Source organism: Furipterus horrens, unplaced genomic scaffold (genome assembly GCF_987537825.1).
Source record: "Furipterus horrens unplaced genomic scaffold, mFurHor1.1.pri manual_scaffold_1, whole genome shotgun sequence".
Taxonomy (NCBI): Eukaryota; Metazoa; Chordata; class Mammalia; order Chiroptera; family Furipteridae; genus Furipterus; species Furipterus horrens.
In genome coordinates, this window is record NW_028327171.1 from 140,452,150 (window position 1) to 140,471,413 (window position 19,264).

The 19,264-nt window shown below is 37.2% G+C and overlaps 1 protein-coding gene across 1 annotated transcript in view; it reads left to right on the forward strand.

Annotated features, from left to right (window-relative positions):
• Positions 1–19,264, forward strand: part of ARHGAP15 (Rho GTPase activating protein 15) — a 643,467-nt gene that overhangs the window by 434,154 nt on the left and 190,049 nt on the right. The window contains exon 11 of the mRNA XM_090267320.1: positions 1,339–1,416. Within this exon, the coding sequence (XP_090123446.1) occupies positions 1,339–1,416 (78 nt within the window). The remainder of the gene's footprint in view (positions 1–1,338; positions 1,417–19,264) is intronic.

Sequence of the window (19,264 nt, forward strand, 5' to 3'; positions counted from 1 at the left end):
TTAAAATAATCTGAAACTAATTTCACCATTTTGTCAAGGATTCCTTTTTATTTCTTTGTTCCCATAACAGAGTACCCCATTAACTGTAATCATCAGCAGCCGTCCGTCTTGAGAGATGATGGTGTAGCTTCTTAAAAGTCTATCTGCACCGCCGAGAATGGCTGTGCAGTCCGACTCGGGAGTGACAGGGTATCTGTCTCCTCCCGTGTTGAATCGACATCTTGCAATGACGCTGGAGTGTCCTCTCCAGTGAAGCTGAAGCTACAGAGCCTGGGCAGGGTGATATGGAGGGTCTGCTGTTGCCCATGCAGCAGACCCCCCCTCTCTTCGCAGCTGAAGGGTCCAAGGGAAAGACAGAGTCAATACAGCTTGGCTTCAGGTGCACCGCAGGAGTTGCCGGTGTTGACTACAACGTCGAACCGCCTTAGGGACTCCGGCTCCGGATTTTCTGTCGGGGTTTACTCCCTTAGCCTTTCCCCTGAAGAGGTATGCCGCAAGGCAGCGGAGGTTTTTTGGAGTCAGAGTTTTCCTTCTCTGATGTGCCCTGACTGGAAGATCGAACCAGCGACACTTAGCTCGCAGGCCGACGCTCAATCCACTGAGCCAAACCAGCCAGGGATTAACTGTAATACACTACAGATTATCACACTGATTGTACATCTGGAATAGAAATTTCATATTATAATTTGAAATAATCAAGCCAATACACATTATACTATAATGATACTGAAAAACAAGAATGGAATGGAATAGGATAGGTGGATGGGATGGGACAGGATGGGATGGGATGGGACAGGATGGGATGGGATGGGATGGGATGAAATGGGATGGAATGGCATGAATGGGATGGAATAGGAATGGGAGGGAGGGAAGAGAGAGAGTGACAAGAGAAGGGAGACAAAGAGGGGAATGGAGAGGGACAGGAAGGCAGGGAGAGAGGGAGGAATACTTTACAAACAGCTTGGGTTATTTTATCTTTCCAAGAAGAAGCAATAATACATGAAGGTTCTTCTTCCCTGCAACACTCCACCCCTAATTTAATTCCTATATTTTCCTTGGGAACTATACTGTGAAATCCCATGCTGCATTCTGCTCTTTTATGCTTCAACTAGACTCAAATTTTTTGACCATTAACTGTCACTGAACTTAATGACTAGTCTTTTGTGATCTAAATATTGAAGGTTGCTTGGTTTAGGACATAGAAATGTTATTTTATCTGTAAAGGAGAGATATTTGATGGTGATTTACTACTGTCTTTCTTCCCATATTTATTATTATTTTTCTTTTACCATCTCAGTTTTCATATCAACAAATATAAAATATGGCTTTTATTTTCAGGTCTAGATGTTGATGGAATATATCGAGTTAGTGGCAATCTGGCAACAATACAGAAACTAAGATTTATCGTCAACCAAGGTAAGTGATTTCTTTACTTCAAACATTTTTAGTAGTTTCATATCTACCAATATTTCATATTCTGTGCTGTAAGCATTGTGAACATATAATAATAAAAGTTTTAAAAGGAGAAAGAGAAAGTTAATGAAATATAGTTATTGCTATAGAAGTAAAAGATAGTTTACAGGAAGATAAATAGAATAGAGAAAGGGACCAGCTAATATTTTATGTGAAATAGATAATGAGAGGAATATGACAAACTAAAAATGGAGAAGAAAATAATAAAAGAGCAAAAGAAAGAAAACCTAACTTCTAAAAGTGTTATTGGCATATTATATATATTTAATATGTTGATAAATAAATGAATGATAGAAAATTTAAAAGTCAAAGTCACAGATGTTAGAAAAATAACATAATAAGTAAAAGAATTAAAAATAAGAAAATGCATATATATTATTAAAGAATTACAAATCAGAACAGCAATATGATACCACTACACAGCTATTAGAATATCTAAAATCTGAAACACTGACAACTCCAAATGCTGGCAAGTGTGTGGAGCACCAGGAACTCACATTCACTGCTGGAAAAATACAAAATGGTACAGCCAGCCACTTTGGAAGATAGTTTGGCAGTTTCTTATGAAAATAAACGTTTTTGATATTTGTATGTAGTATGAATATTTTTAACATAGTACACAGCAATTGCACTCCTTGGTATTTACCCAAATGAGTTCAAAACTTAATGTCCACACAAAAAACTGCACACAAATTTTTGCAGCAACTTTATTTATAATTGGTAAAACTTGAAAGCAACCAAGAAGACTTTCAATATGTGAGTAGATAACCCAAAGCACATCAATATAATGGAATATTATTCAGTGATAAAAATAAATGAGCTATCAAGCCACAGAAAGACTTGGAAGAACCTTAAATATCTGTTGCTAAGTGAAAGAGACCAGTCTGAAAAAGCTTCATACTAAATTATCCCAACTGTATGGCAATCTGGAAAACACAAAATTATCCACAGTAAAAGTTCAGTGGCAGCAGAGGATTTGAGGGAAGGAGAGATGATAGGTGAGCACAGGAGATTGTAATGATGGGTGCATGACATTATGTTTACCAAAATCTATATAATGTACAAGAGTGAAACTTAATGTAAACTGTGGACCTCGGTTAATAATAAAGTATCAATATTCGCTAATAAGTTGTAACAAGTGTACCACACTCATGCATGATGTTAATGAGGAAAACTGGGAGAAGGTTGGGGGAAGTAAGGGGACAAGTACAAGGGACATATGGGAACTCTTTGCTTTCAATTCAGTTTTTCTGTAAACCTAAAAATTCTCTTAAAAAGACTGTGAATTGGAAAAGCAAGTTATACAATCGTATTACTTTAGAACAAATATGTATAGGTATACATAGAATTTGTAATACTTTTTCTAATACAGGAAAATTTTGACTACATTGAGAAATTTTTTCATTGTTTCGTGGTAGAAATGTAATAAAATATTTATAAGGTTTTTTAAAAGATTGTGAATTAAAACTTAAAAATAAAAAAAAAGAAAAATGAGGATACTAGAACAGGTAGTTCATAGGTTTAAAATCAGACATGTGTCCTTGGTATTTTGTCTAACCCTCTGTGCTGTTTCTTATCAGTGAAGATGGGGGTGGAGCATGGGGGTGGGAAAGGCCTTGGAAACATTTGTGAGAAGTAAATGAGATAGCATGTGGCATTCCCTTAGTAACATAACAGACTCATGGTAGTTGTTTAATACCTGTGAGTTTTCCTTTCACTTAAAAATAGTAAGCAGTGTCTCCGTCTTCAGGAGAATTTATACAAAGTGTTCATACTCTGGCTTCACACTGAACTTCTAGTTAGCTTCAGATCCTCTGAATTTCCTACACAGTTCATTTCTAACTATTCTCCCATATTTACATACTGGTGTAGTACTTAATGTCTTTGCATACTTGTTCACTCTACTTTCAATAACCTCTTAAGTTTTCTTTCCCTCCCCCCACACAAGAGTCCTGCCTGGTAAATTTCTCCTTATTCTCCAAGGCGCAGATTATAAATAATTCCCTCCTGGCTTCCTGTTTCACTGGGTAGTTGAATTCACTGTACTACATGCACATCTAACTTCTAAAATTTCATTTATTTCAAGACCGAGTGATATAATGCCATCTTTTGAAGGGAATATTATGAAATTTCCTCGGTGATTATATTTTACAAACATTAAAATCTGAAAGTCTTAGAATGAAAAAATAAGATACCAGTTGAACTATCTTCCTCTTACACAAATCTATACACCTAATAAGGTAAGAGCTAAATCATCCTTGAATCTTCCTCCATTAACCAATAGTATCCCTGGATCTCCATAGAGGGAATCCTTAATTAATAGTTATTGAATAATATGTGTGTGTCGCACATAGAAAGAGTATTACTGAGAAACGTTAAACTCTAACGGTTCAGCTTGGGTTGAGCCACCCCTTTACGTGTTGACTGCAGCCACATGACTCATTTCTGAGAATCTCTGTAACTGAGACTCTCCACAGCTCTGCCTGCTCATTAATGTGAACCTTTGCCTTTCACAATTACTCTCCTTCCTGGGGCAGGGGGAGGGAGGACAGAACTAAACTTTACCTCAGTTACTCATACTGGCCCATTAGACTCACCCAGACTGCCCCTTCTGTGGGTAAAAATTGGATAAAATAACCTCGGCCTTATTTTCATTTCTGCTTATAACCAGCTAAAATTACTCTTGCAATATATTTCATACTGAAACCATATCCTGATTGGAATTCTAGACAGCTGGGCAACACATTTCTTCTACAAAGAAGAAATCTCAAAACATAAGCCATGGTAGAAACAAACACTAGTTGTATTTCCTGCCTTAAAAAAAATTATGCTCAGCAGTTTGAAAAGGCAAAAGAAAATCTGCAATGAAAACATGAAATCTGTCCATCTCGTCTTTTGCAATCCAAACTTCAGCGTCCTCTGAGGCTGTGTAGCTGCTTGTGTTTCCATAAGAGTTGACAACATAAAGCTGGACAGAGGCCTGAGTTGGTATCTGGTAGCACAGAATTGTCAGTAAACTGTCTTCCTGGTTTATAGCACTGTCAGAATGCAACACACTGAACACAAATTATGCTACATTAGGACCTTTGATACTGGTGCTTTTGTCCAAGTTGTGTGGTGGAGTTTTTTGAATTAGATGATAAAAGAAATGCATATACCAGCTTCTCTCAAATTTTGCTAATCAGATTATCCTTTCAATAAAATTTTTGGTGTGGACCCATAACCTTGGCACAAACACCATACATTCCTTCTTCATTTATAACCTGGTCTCTGACAGCAGAACTGACTTAGAAGAGAGTCAGTGCTAGGGTAAAAGGAGGCTGAAGATGTACACCGTGACCTCCCCTCTGTATGTGTATGTGTGAGTGCAGTGAAATAAAGTGGCCATGTGATGATAATTCTATAAAAAGCATAAAGCAATATGTGAATGTGATGCAATTATTTTTATTATAAAAGTGAAAGGTGAATGACTTTGGTATACCCTTTTTGTTTTAACACCTTTTATCTGTTCCATGCTCATATTCCACAGTGTTTCCTTTTTTAGGAGGCTCTAAATATACATCTTTAAAATGAACAAGCCCTACCCAGCATTAGGCTAGACAAATAAAACTGATTTGGGGGATTTTCAAGAACAGTTCAGTTGCAATTTATGTATTTCACTAACTTTCTTGAATGCTTTAATCATCAGCAATTCTAAATACACCAGTTGAATGATTCAATTTGTTTTGGTTTTCTGTTTGACTCACTAAATTGGTAGGAATTGTATATACCCTTATTATACTTCCAGATCAGATGGCATACAAGTTAAATTCAAAGTGATCACTTTTGAAAAGCATTCCAAACTCTAACTAGCAATGGTGGTAATAATAATTATTAGTATAAAAGTAGCTAACATGTTCATAATTATATGGCAAATGCTGTACTAACTGCTTTTCTTATATAATTCAATTTAATCCTTTCTACCATTATATAGACCAGGTACTATTATTGTTACCATTTTAAAAATGAAGAAATTGAGGTTCAGAGATATTAAATAATTTCCTAAGGTCATATAGCAGGTGAGGGAGCTAGATCCCAGGTCTCTCTGACTCAGAGCCTATGCAGAAAACCATTGCCATGATTTGGCATTTTTCATTCCTTAATTGTTGATTACTTCCTTATAAAAGTACAGATCAGTATTTTAATGAACACTTGTTAGTGACTTTCTATTTATACCTGCTTTCTGGTACTGGTAAGTGACAAGCAATGTCACAGGAGTTTGGCTAAAACCATTCAAGAAAGAGAGATGTCTAGGAAAATACAGAGTAATGAAGTTAGGAATAAGCTTGGCACTGCTGTTCTCTATAGGGCTTTAGATAGGTGTTTGGACCAAAAATTGCTTTACCACAATATTCCCTTGCAGCCTTCAAGAAAAGCATCAGGATTCTCAATTTACTGGACTGTTGGTGCCTGAGCAAGCAGTGCTCTGCCCTGTTTGGTGTATTTGGTGACAGCCCTCAGTGACATTCTGCTGATGCCACTCCTCACTCTCCGAGGGCATCCCCCAAAGAAAGCTGGTCCATGACCTTAGATGTCAACCTGCCATCAGCTTGTGACACTGAGTTGATTCTGCAGAATGATCTGTGACCTGATGATTTTATTGTGTGAGGGTACTTTTGCAAAGGACAGGTTTCAGTATGAAGGATGCTGCATAACTGTCCACACAACCTTCGTCAGTGGGCCTTAGGACTCCCACCAACTGAATTCCCCCTCCTCCTTATGTCAACACTTGGGTTTGAGCTGAACATTTAGTCTTATCGTCCCAACTCTCAATTCAGTTCAGACTCTCTGTGGTATATCTTAGACATTCTCTTTCACCTTTTAAAAAGTGAACAAGACTGGAATCTTCTTCAAAAAATATCAACTATGAAGCTTCTCAAGCTCATGAGCCAGTTGGGAGAACCTTGATGCCTTGCAGGAAGAACTGACTGGGAATTTTCTAGAACAGCAGTCGGCCATTAGTAAATTAACATATATTCCCTCTAAGCATTTCTCAGAACTGAAGGAAATTTCTTCTTATCAGAATTTTAGACATGTTCTTCATATTTAGAAAAAAATTAAAGAATGATTTTAAGGATACCCTCCTTCACTTTTCACACCAATATCTAAATGCCATAAATCTATATGGCCGAGAATCTTAACTGGGTGTGTGGGTGTGTGTATGTGTGAGCGCATATGATTATGTGTGTTGTTTTAAATGGAAGAGGTTTTCCCCCATTAATTTGCCATTGCACTTTGCATATTTTTATTCACCCAGATCTCATTGGCATAATAATTTACATTAAACATTGGCTTTAAGAGATGAATTTGCTTATTTTGAACATGCTAAGAATAAGCAACATTGAAAATAAACTATTAGAGAAGCAATTTTGTATTATCAACTATATCTAAATACTTTTATATAGATTCATGCCACAAAGCAAAGGAAAGCACTAACTTTAGTGGCTATCCCTATGCTTTTCATATTATCAGAAATTGAATTTAAAAAGGAAAGAAAGAAAGGAAGGAAGGAAGGAAGGAAGGAAGGAAGGAAGGAAGGAAGGAAGGAAGGAAGGAAGAGAGAAAGAAAGAAAGAAAGAAAGAAAGAAAGAAAGAAAGAAAGAAAGAAAGAAAGAAAGAAAGAAAGAAAGAAAGAAAGAAAGAAAGAAAGAAAGAAAGAGAAGGAAAGGAAGAAAGAAAGAGAAAGAAAGAAAGAAAGAAAGAAAGAAAGAAAGAAAGAAAGAAAGAAAGAAAGAAAGAAAGAAAGAAAGAAAAGAAAGGAAGGAAGGAAGGAAGGAAGGAAGGAAGGAAGGAAGGAAGGAAGGAAGGAAGGAAGGAAGGAAGGAAGGAAGAAAGAAAGAAAGAAAAAAAGAATACTTGACCGTTTTATCATGAAATAAGCAATTGGATGAAACAGAAAAAAGATCTGGAAAAGGATTTCAAAACTTCTAGTTCTGGCCTTATAAAATAGCCTTCATATCAAGTCCAGTCATTTTTTTCTATTAAATGTGTTTGTATTGCCCTCTAATTATTTTTAAAACAATGTATTTCCTTAAGCCTACTCTCTCACCATAAACCACAGCAGCAACAAAACTAACTGTGTTATTTGGTCTTTATCCCATTCTGCAGGGCGATTTTTTGGTAAGTTGTATAAGTCAAATCATGGATATTGCACCTTTCTGACTTCCATGTGACAAGATTATATTTTAACAATGATTTATTTTTCCCATTATAGCTGGAAGATCACTTGATCGTAAAAGAACCAGACTCTAACATTGTTCAGGGCTTTGGAGACTTTCTTAGACCTCATTTTTCAGTTACATTGAGTCAGAGAGCTCCAAGATCACTGATGGCAAAACTTGTATTGCTTTTTAGCTGCTTAAGGAAATGTATTGTCATTAGTAAATAATGCTGAACACAGAGATCAAAAGAAATGAACTCTTCACATTTATACACATTAATACAATTTTTAGTTTCTACATAACAGTCTAATAACAATTCATGATATTTCTAATCTCCAGAGTACACAAATTCTAACTACTTAACGTAAAATTATACCATACATTTATTATAAATTGTATTTTATAATGTATCACATACTAAGCAATAAGTCCTGACCTAATGTGTGGTAAATGATTAAAGGCAGACCATCTAGTAGGAGAAAGTACAGGGTGAGAATCAATGGATCTGCCTCTTTATCTCGATTCTGAGGTATTCATTAGTCTAATAGAAACAATTTTAACAACCCCTTTGAATCAGACTCTTTATTTCCAGAATAGGAATAATAGTGAAAATGTGCGGACTTTTAAAAGTTTGAATTAACCAAGTGATAATTAGTGTTAACTTTAAATAAGATGGAAATATTTAGATAAAATCAGGTGAATATTACTGAGTTTTCTCAATATAAATATGATACTTAATATTAATAATCAAGTATGGTGTTTGTCTTCCACGTGACTAAATTTTCTTTGGTAATATTAAGATTATTTTTCTAGGAAGAAAAACCAACTATAGGAAAGCTTTGGAGACTCCTTGCCATTCAATGATTCATCTTATTACTAGCCAAATTCATGACTTCTGGGTTCCAAGACACAAAAGAAAAATTTAGTTTCATGTTATTAATAGGTTTTGGGGTGATTCTATGTTCCAAGAAATAGTCCCATGATCACTGGAGAGGGCAAGTCTACTAAAATTTTAGGTCTTAATTTTGTTGTGGCTTTCTCATATAGATTTGGCCATTGCATCCAGAAGTAAAATAAGCCTGAGTTATGCAATTGCTGATCCCAACAGAAACTTACAAAAATCCATCACCATCATAAATAATCATTGTCACCATCAGATTAATGAGTAGTTACTAAAAATTGTGGGATAATACAGCAAACTTACTTCTTCTCTAACTATGCTCTGTATAGCACTGGCTCCCAAAACTGTAATGGCTATCTACTGCTGCATAACAGCATACTCACCAATTTAGCTGCTTATAGCAACACAATTTATTATCTCCCAGTTTTTGTGGGTGAGAAATCTGGGAACAGATTAGCTGAATCCTCTGGCTACAATCAAGGCCATGGGTATTTTCTCATCTGGAGGCTCGACAGGGGACAGGTCTGCTTCCAAGCTCATATAATTTTTGGCAAGATTTAGTTCCTTGTGGGTTGTTGAACTTAAGGTCTCAACATTACCAGCTGTTGGCCAAAGGCCTTGTGGAGTTCTCCATAGGCCATTTCACAACATGACAGCTGGCTTCATCAAAGCAGCAAGGATGAGAGACTAGTACCTAAAGCAGAAGTTATAATCTTATGTAAGATAATCACAAAGACTACAGCTCATCATCTTTGGTGCATTCTGATGGTTAGAAGCAAGGCACAGTTCCTATTTATTCCTTAGGGTTGGAGATTACAAAGCATAAACCCAAGTCTGTCTGCCACAAGAATTAAGTGGTGGAGCTTTTCAAAAATAACGATTTTGAAGCCCAATCATAGAAAACCTGATGTTAAAAGTCTGTGGTTGGAACTATAAATATGTAATTTAAAAGAAAAATTTCCTAGTTGAGTCAAGTGCAGAGCCAAAATTGGGAACCTCTGCACAATACCCAGCTAGTTTTACTCTGAATGTCTAGTGTGGACATGACCTACAAGCCATAAAGCATATGAAATTTTTGTTTGAGGAAAGCAGAAATAGACTATGAATTCCTTTTTTATTAACCAGTTTTCTAATGATGTGAGTTTTCTTCTTTGACTATTGATTGATGTAGTTGACTATGTTTATAAACTGAGTCATGATTTGAGTTTAACTAAAAAATGCCACAGATGTAACTTGTATGTTATTAGTATGACTTAAATTATTGACATATTTTTCACAACTGCAATTCTTTCCCAATGTTGTAGATTCTGGAATACATAAAAAAGGAAAGATGTTTTGCATTAGAATTTCCTAGCAAAACTAAGTAAATAATATTTTAAAATGTAACAAAATAATGTTGATGCTAATGATGGCTAGCATTTAACTGAGAATCTGCTACACTGTAAGTATACAAAGTTAGAGTTATCTCTAACTCTCATAAAAATTTGCAAGGTATATATACTTTATTATTTATGTTATTCACACAAGAAAATCATGACTCAAAAAGATTAAGTAACTTTTCTGAGGCCACAAAATTAATATGTTCTGAAGCCAGACATTGAATTCATTTTAAATTTACTCTAAAGAATATATTGTTGGTTGCTGGGTTCAATTTACCACGAGGGAAAGGGCAGAGAGACATTTTCTTCTTCTCCTTATAATACTATGTTTTCCTTATAATACTATACTATAATGCCCTGGCTGGTTTAGCTCAGTGGATTGAGCGTCGGCCTGCGAGCTAAGTGTCGCTGGTTCGATCTTCCAGTCAGGGTACATCAGAGAAGGAAAACTCTGACTCCAAAAAACCTCCGCTGCCTTGCGGCATACCTCTTCAGGGGAAAGGCTAAGGGAGTAAACCCCGACAGAAAATCCGGAGCCGGAGTCCCTAAGGCGGTTTGACGTTGTAGTCAACACCGGCAACTCCTGCGGCGCACCTGAAGCCAAGCTGTATTGACTCCGTCTTTCCCTTGGACCCTTCAGCTGCGAAGAGAGGGGGGGTCTGCTGCATGGGCAACAGCAGACCCTCCATATCACCCTGCCCAGGCTCTGTAGCTTCAGCGTCATCGCAAGATGTCGATTCAACACGGGAGGAGACAGATACCATGTCACTCCCGAGTCGGACTGCACAGCCATTCTCGGCGATGCAGATGGACACTTAAGAAGCTACACCATCGTCTCTCGAGACGGACGGCTGCCGACGACGACGACTATACTATAATATTATACCAGTCTTTGTAACCCTTATGTAAGAGAACCTCATTTAAAAGTGTTCTTTTAATAAATAGCCCTAACTGCCCATAAATTTATCAAGAATAGAAAGTTAGATTCATCTTTGTATTCCCACTATATGAAGTCCCACTATTCTCTATGAACTAAGAAAAGATTTTTCTCTTACAAAATATGATGACTTGCAGTCAAGAGGGAGACATAGGTAGACACACTTTGCCTCCTCATGCAACCACAGAGAGAATTACATCTATTTCTCAAAACAAATAACCAGAACTATCATAAAATAGAGCTGTATGGAAGTCCAACAACCAAGAATTTAAATAAGCCACATCCATTCAAATGGGTAGGAGGGACAGAGTCGCGAAGATGTGTGGAGAGCTGCGGAGATGCAGTATAGTGCAGGGAGGTGGCAGTGGCGGTGGTGGAATAGGTGGTCCCACATTCACATGTGGTGGATAAAAATTGAGAAGGATACCTTGGGAGCAAGTGCTCCTAGCCCCAGGCCAGGCCTCATAGCCCAGGGTTCCAGTGTCAGGAAGATAAGTCCCCATAACTTTTGGCTGTAAAAACCAGTGAGGGTTGGGGCAGTGGAAGAAACTGCCAGATTTTCAGAAGAGTTTGCTTAAAGGACCCACACATATTTAGAATGTATGCAAACCCACCTACTCCTGAACCTGCCACCTGGGCAACAGATGGAAGGGTGCCAGTTGCATACAAGAAGTGGGTAAAGTGACTGGAAATGGGGCAAGTACCAGGCAAACTTCCAGAAGTCAGCCAACAGCATTGTACCCACTCCAAGTCCTCCCACTACACAGAGCCACAAAGTGTTGAAGCATGTTGTCCTGACCTGGCAGATACCTAAGGCTCTGCTCCACACAATTTACAGGTTGCTTTTAGAGGGTGTCAAAGAAGCTCTACCTAATACACAGAAACAAACACAGGGAGGCTGCTGAGGAGACAAAGAAATGTGGCTCAAATGAAAGAACAGAACAAAACTTCAGGAAAAAAACTAAATGAAATGGAGATAGCCAACCTATCAAATGCAGAGTTCAAAACGTTGGTGATCAGGATACTCAAAGAACTCATTGAGTATGACAAAAACATAAGAGAAGAAATGAAGCTTACACTAAGTGCAATAAAGAAAAATCTATAGGGAACCAAGGTAGGAGAAGATGAAGCTGAAAATCAAATCAACAGTTTGGAACACAAGGAAGGAAAAAGCATTTAGTCAGAACAACAGGAAGAAAAAATAATTCTGAAAAAAAGATAGGCTTAAGAACCTCTGAAACAACTTTAAACATACCGAAATCCAAATAATAAGGGTGCAATAAGGGGAAGAGGATGAACAAGAAGTTGAAAACTTACTTGAAAAAATAATGAAAGAAAATTTCCTTAATTTAGTGAATGAAATAGACATAAACGTCCAGAAAGCACAGAGAGTCCCAAACAAGTTGGACCCAAAGAAGACCACACCAAGATCATCATAATTAAAATGCCAAAGGTTAAAGACGAAGAGAGAATCTTAAAAGCAGCAAGAGAAAAGCAGAGTTACCTACAAAGGAGTTCCTATAAGACTGTTAGATGATTTCTCAAAAGAAACTTTGCAGGCTATAAGGGACTGAGAAGACATACTCAAAGAGATGAAAAGCAAGGACCTACAACCTAGATTACTCTATCCAACAAAGCTATCATTTAGAATGGAAAAGCAGATAAAATGCTTCCCAGACAAGGTAAAGCTTAAGAAGTTCACCAAACCATTATTACATGAAATGTTAAAGAAATGAGAAGATCAAATCTGTGAACATTAAAATGGCAATAGATTCACAACTATCAACAAATGAATCTAAAAAAGCAAACTAAGCAAACAAGCAGAACAGGAACAGAATCATAGATATGAAGATCATTTGGAGGGTTATCAGCTGGAAGAGAGAAGTGGGAGAATGAGGAAAAAGGTAAAGGGATTAAGTAGCATAATTTGTAGGTACATAACAGATAAAGGGATGTTAAAAACAGTATAGGAAATGGAGAAGTCAAAGAATTTATATGCACAACCCATGGACATGAACTGAAAGAGGGGATTCCTGGAAGGAAGGGAGGTACCAGGCAAAGGGGGGAAATGGGAGGGGGGGATTTGGACAACTGTAATAGCATAATCAATAAAATATATTTAAAAATAAAAATAAATAGTCTTATCGGTAGCTTGTGTTAGGTGCCATGTCTGGGTGTTTCAGTAAAGAAAACTCAAGCTATATTTTACATTATATTTTCTTTCAGACACTATAAATTAGTGCTTAATTTTATATTGAAGAATCATGGGTAGAGAATCTTATATCCTCATTCTCCTCTTCCATCAGACAAAGCGTAAGGGGAGATGACCTACTATTCAACAAAATGTGGTATTAGCAGTGGACAAGTCAACCATGATATTAAGAGGAGCGGCAAACCTGGCTTGCCATCTTGGCTCTCTAGAATGTTGAGAATGACTAGGTAGAGAGAAAAGCAAAAGTAAATAAATAGTAATGAAACTATATTCCTCTTATTAACTCCATACACTGAATTTTGAAATATGTTTTGTTTTGTTTATGCATAGGAAGTCCCTGTTGCTGGTAACTACATCTTTAGTGACCCACATATATTTATATAACACCTTTTTTCCAAAATGCTCCATGTAGTTTCAAAGTATTTCCTAAAAAAGTATGCTATGGAAAAAAATATGTATTCCATCACCTCAAAGCTACTTCTTCAAAGGAAAAGTAATAATAGTACAAGGTCAAGAAGGAATATTTTTAAGTTCCCATGCACACCCTAAATATAAATGTCCAAAGTTTACAAATGTAAGGGCTGAAGCAATGCTCAAATGAAAATATAAATGACTTCAAGTCACACAAACTTTAGATCCCATTTTTTTTATATCCTCACATTCATGGGCCCACTGGAGAAGGAGTGGTATTACTATCAGCTCCCCTCCTCTCTAAGGATCCAGCACATTGGAGACAGACTGGATATGAAGGGCGGAGCATGTTTCAGATGTGTTAGTCAAGGGAGGCCTTGCTAAGAAGGTGACTTGAATGTTCAGAAAAGTGAGTCATATGAGGATCTGAAGAAAGTGCATATCAGGTAGACTGGAGCAAAGCCAAAGCCCTGAGAAGAAAATGAGCTTGATGTGTCTGATAAAGAAAGTTAGTCCAGGTGGTTGAAAAATAATGAGATGAGAAAGATATGTGATGAGCTAGGAAGAAGAACCTGGGGGGCCTGTGGATCCTGGTATTGTCTCACTAATTTACATTTCGTAAGTCATCAGTCTTCTTGGTTGTTGGACTGGAATACCCATGGAAATATAAGCTCTATGTTAATGAGAATGTCATTTATTGTATTCACTACTGCATTTCCAACATCCTGCGTGTTACCTGGCACATAGTAAGAGCTCTTTGGATGTCTGTCAATGAAAGAATGATGTAAAAGCCAAAATTTTATTTTATGGAGCTCATCTCTCAGTTCCATTTTGTTCCTGTCTCAATATCTTGTTTTTTTTTCTTCAGAACACACATTTTCTGAATCTGTCTTGCTTCTTTTGTTGCTTCAGTACCTGCCTTCCTCCCTACACTATAGCCCCCGTATGAGCAAGACCTTGCCTGTTTTGGTCACCTGAATATCCTCAGTTCTTATTGCACCTGGCACATGACAACCTTTAAAGAAATATTTATTGATATATGAACAAATTAAATAAGTGAATTGTTGAATAATGTTGGACCAGAAAAAATATTTAGCTACAAGAAAGAAAATCTTTAGACATTGTCCAGCCAGTCCCATGAACCATATACCTCTCCCAGCTCCTACCTCCCACCCTCACCTGATGGCATGATTGACTGTCCAGCTGGACCACATAGGAGAGACTTGGCAAAAAGAGGAGGCAGCTGTTAGGCTGGAATACCAGAGCCAGTCCTAACATCCCGGTCCACTGGGCCAAGAAAGGCTACCTCAGCAATGAATGACTCTCAACCCAGGTGGTACTATGACCACAGTCAGGACTGTCACCTGCTTCTGTGAGTTTCCAGAGTGCAGTCTCTCTCAGTGACACTGCTTATTGCCGAGGTCCTGCCATCTCCATTTCAATCTGCCAAAGGACAACTCTGGATCAAATTAAAGTGACTTACCTGGTCTTGCCATGGCTCAAATAAAGAAATACAAACTGCAGAGTATTTGAGAAGAGTCAAGAAAATCTGTTTTAGGACTAAAATAAAGATTTAGTTTTCCTAAGGAAAAATTGAATTAAGAATTTCGTCATTTTAAAATAGTTGTTGAAAACTCCTCTGTGCCAGGCTCTGTTCTAGGTACTGGGAAGAGCCTAGGGGAATCAGGCTGTGGTGAAGTGTTCACTTTAGTGTCAGGAGAGAGATAATAAACAAATGAACAGCATGCTTACAGGACATATCAAGAATCAAGATAATATAGTACCATGATAGAGATGGGGCTGAGAGGGACAGTCCTTAGATTGGATTATCTGAGAAGATCTCTTTGAGGAGGAGCCATTTGAATAGTGACTTGCCCTGATAGGAAGGAGATGTGGGGTGAGACAGAGAAGGAAGAGGGACACTGTGGCAGGGAAGGAAGGTTTCTGTGAGATCAGGGCACAGTGGTCAGAGCAGGTAAAGCCAGCCCAGCAAGGCTCTCATAAATCAAGATAAGAAGTTTTGTCTTTCTTTCTAAGTCTCTGTGCTGGAGAGGGATGGTAATCAGGAAATAATCTGATATGATTTCTTTTAATCATGCTGGCTTTTATGAGAAAAATGAATTGTATATGACAAAAGCAGAAATAAGGGAACAGTTAGCAGGTTGTTACAGTAGTTCAGTCAAGATATAGTAATGATGACTGATTTATTGAGTTAAACTCCATATTCCAATTTGTCTCATTTTCCATGTACTTTTTGAATCTTTTCCTTTAGGCAACAAGGCGCAATGAGAACACTGGCCCAAGTGTTAGAAAACCTGTCTGGGTCAATTTCCATATCACCTCTTACTAGCTATGTCTTCTTGCCTGAGTCACATAATCTTTTCAGGGAAATTTTTTATCTTTAAAGCAAAACTACCTGTTCTCTCGGTATAAGTCAATCACATGAGATAATAAAACTAATTATGTTGGAAAAGGCTACACCATGTAGAAATGGGACTTATATTGAAACAAGTCTTTCACAACCATCTACCATAATATCACGAGGTATATGGTTTCTACAGTAAAGAATACTTGATAAAAAGCTAATTCCATGTCCCCCTTGGATTATTTAAACTTAATTCAGATTTTTCCTGGATCACCCCAACCCACAGAAATCACTGCTCCCTTTCAATCTTATGCTAGCTGTTTTAGCTACTCAATATACAATGATCTCATAATTTATATATTTTCATATATCATTAGCAAAAATTATGTGCATAGCTTATCTCTTCAATATACTGAATACTAGGAGTAGAGCTCATATCTTTTTTCTTTTTAAGATTTTATTTATTTATTTATTTACTTATTTGTCTTTAGAAAGAGAGGGAGGGAGGAACAAAGAGAGGGAAAGAAACATCAGTGTGTGGTTGCCTCTCGCACATCCCCAATTGGGGACCTGGCCTGCAACCAAGACATGTGCCCTGACTGGAAATCGAACTGGTGACCCTTTGATTTGCAGGCTGGTGCTCAATCCACTGAGCCACTGCAGCCAGGGCAGAGCTCATATTTTTAAGTCTGTCTGTCCTACTTCACCTCGAAGAATATCTTTTAATTCTACACATTTTAATTTATTTATTGATTAGGCCCGGGGTTGAGCCATTTCTTTAAAAAGAAGGTGAGGCATTTTGCACATGCTAAAGATTAGTCTAAAAATGGACTGTTTTGCCGTGTATTGCTGAAGTCCATTTCAGAAACAATGGCAAGAGATGCATGCTGATTTTTATTGTCTTTTTTTTTTCAAACAGTTTCCTAAGCTCCTAAAATGACTACATATTTCTTTTAAAATAAGAAAAGAGAAATATTTAGTTTGAAAGAATTAGGTAAATCCTCTTTAAGAGAATGGCATATACTACTCAGAATATTCCAGCAGAATGTCAGTACTTGAGTTCTGTGAAGGACTTTTAAATGCTGTCTCACTAGATCTTTACAAGAAAGCTTTTACTTCATAGACAAACAAAACCCCCCTAAGAGATTAAGTGAATTGCTGAAAGTCACATTTGTTCATGCAGTTGATATTTCAAGAAGGCACTGTGTGTATCCTGGGAATCTAAAGACTGCCTAGATTTGAAGCCCAGCTCTAGCCTTCTAGTGCCTGGTTTCCATTGCAGAGGCTCTCGGGGAGAGCAAGGTGTCTAGTGATCTACTTAACATAATGTCTGTGAGATTCTAAAAGGCCCAGTGAAATAATTTTGCTTAAATAGCAGTCTTTTTTGCTGTTTCTTCATCTCCTCATCTTTGACATTTCTTCACATTGTCTCTTTGTGGCCTCCTCATTCCCTGCTACATTTCTCCTTAGTGAGTGTCCTGTTCTCCTTTCTTGTTCATCTGTGTCTGACAGCCATAAGGGACTCACTCTCTTTTCTCTGCTTAAGATGTTTGGATTCAATGTCCCATAGCCACAGGGGCTGGAGTATGCATGTATATTATTATTTGATTGGTCCCAATGAAAGGAGCAACATATCTCTTTTTCTGAGTAAGAGACAAATCACCTTTGGTTTTGCTGACTGGTAAACTCACCTCCTTAAGACAAATCTCATGATTGCTAGAATAAATCTCAATCGGGATTAGCTTCTGTTCCACTGTGTTCCCATAGTATTTTGTATACAGTTCAGTACTGGTTTTAGTCTGTTTCATATCACATCTTTCCCTTTCCTGACTGTTAGATGCCGGAGGATAAGACATACTTCATAGTTACCTCTGGGTTCCCCATTATGCTCATCATGTGCCAAGAACCTTATAGCTCCTCAATAAAGCTGCACCTGTCAGAACCTCCTATTTATGGCTGCCAGATACTCAGCCAGGAGAAATGTATGCCTTGGTGTCAACATTACACCTCTATCCCCAGAGACATACCTGACTTGAAACTGGGGTTGATCATCAGTCAAAGGGTAGAGGGGCTAAGGGTACCTTCAGGTCACCCCTCATTCCTGACACATCCAGGATATTGAAACTTAATGAATTTAATTTTTCCTTATTCATGCCTAAAGCACCCATCTTCTCAATTCCTTCTCTACATCTCCCTTTTCCCTTACCCTCTACTGAACTTTATCAACCCCATCTGCCAAGATTCTACTTAGATTGTCCAAGGTGACAATCTGTTCATCTGAGTACGCTAGTTCAGGCTCTTCACTACTCCCTGGAAGCCATAATGTAAGGGGCCTCTAATAATCAGGCCAATAGTGAGGATATCAAGTTACCCCACATGACATTTTCAACAAGTTATGTTGACTAACCTCACCACTTAGACAACTATAAAGCTAGCCCTGCCTGAAAATTTTTTATGGCTCAAAAAATGTTGTCTCTCTCATATGTTTATGCTTAATTCTGAATTAATGTAAGCCCTACTGAATCTTAAAGACAAGTGTAATTTCTGAGTTCACTGCCTTCATTACTAATCTAGTTTCCTAAGAATCCCTCTTAATTAAACATTTTTAAAAGATACAAAGTATAACTGAAACATGAAAGGCCTTGTAAGAGCCATTTAAAGCACTTTAACAGTAAAGTACACTAGCTAAATAAATTCAAATCTCCAAATTACAAAAATGCAAATTCAAAAATGGAAAAAATAATTCTAGATATCTTCACATCCATTTCTTAAATTACAGCACCTTGTGTGTTCATAAAAGAAAGAATAGTCAGGTACTTCACTGGGATAAGAAAGGGAAATGTTAACTGTAATGCAGCTTCCTTACTTAAAACTCTGTAACTGGTATTAATGAACTTTAAAATGCTAATTTTAATGCTTACCCCAACAGAAAATGCCTTAAAGCAAAATCTCTCATTTCTTATCTGCTAAAAGCAATGTGTTTGCATCCTTTTCAAAATAGAATGGTTGAAATAAGGTTTTTGAATGGTTTAAAGTTTCAAGGACTTCTCTTGTTCACTGTTGTTCTTCTAGAGAAAATAAATTTATAAAACCACGTTTTTTAATGGTCCCTATGCTTGAAAATGGAAGTGCTCCCAAATATGTTCCACTGTAAGAAAATCAAAACTAACATGTAAACTACAAATATGTTAGCCAATTGAGAATATTTATTAACTAAATAATTTAATAATAAAGAAAATGCCCACTTGATTAATTGTTACAGAGTAAAAATTACAATAAAACTGTCTTGATCAGTGCTTTGCAGAAGCGCCATTACTGTCGGTGCAGTTGTTTAACAAGGATTTAATTGGAAAGATAAGTGAATGCACATTTAAAAGTATTGTTAA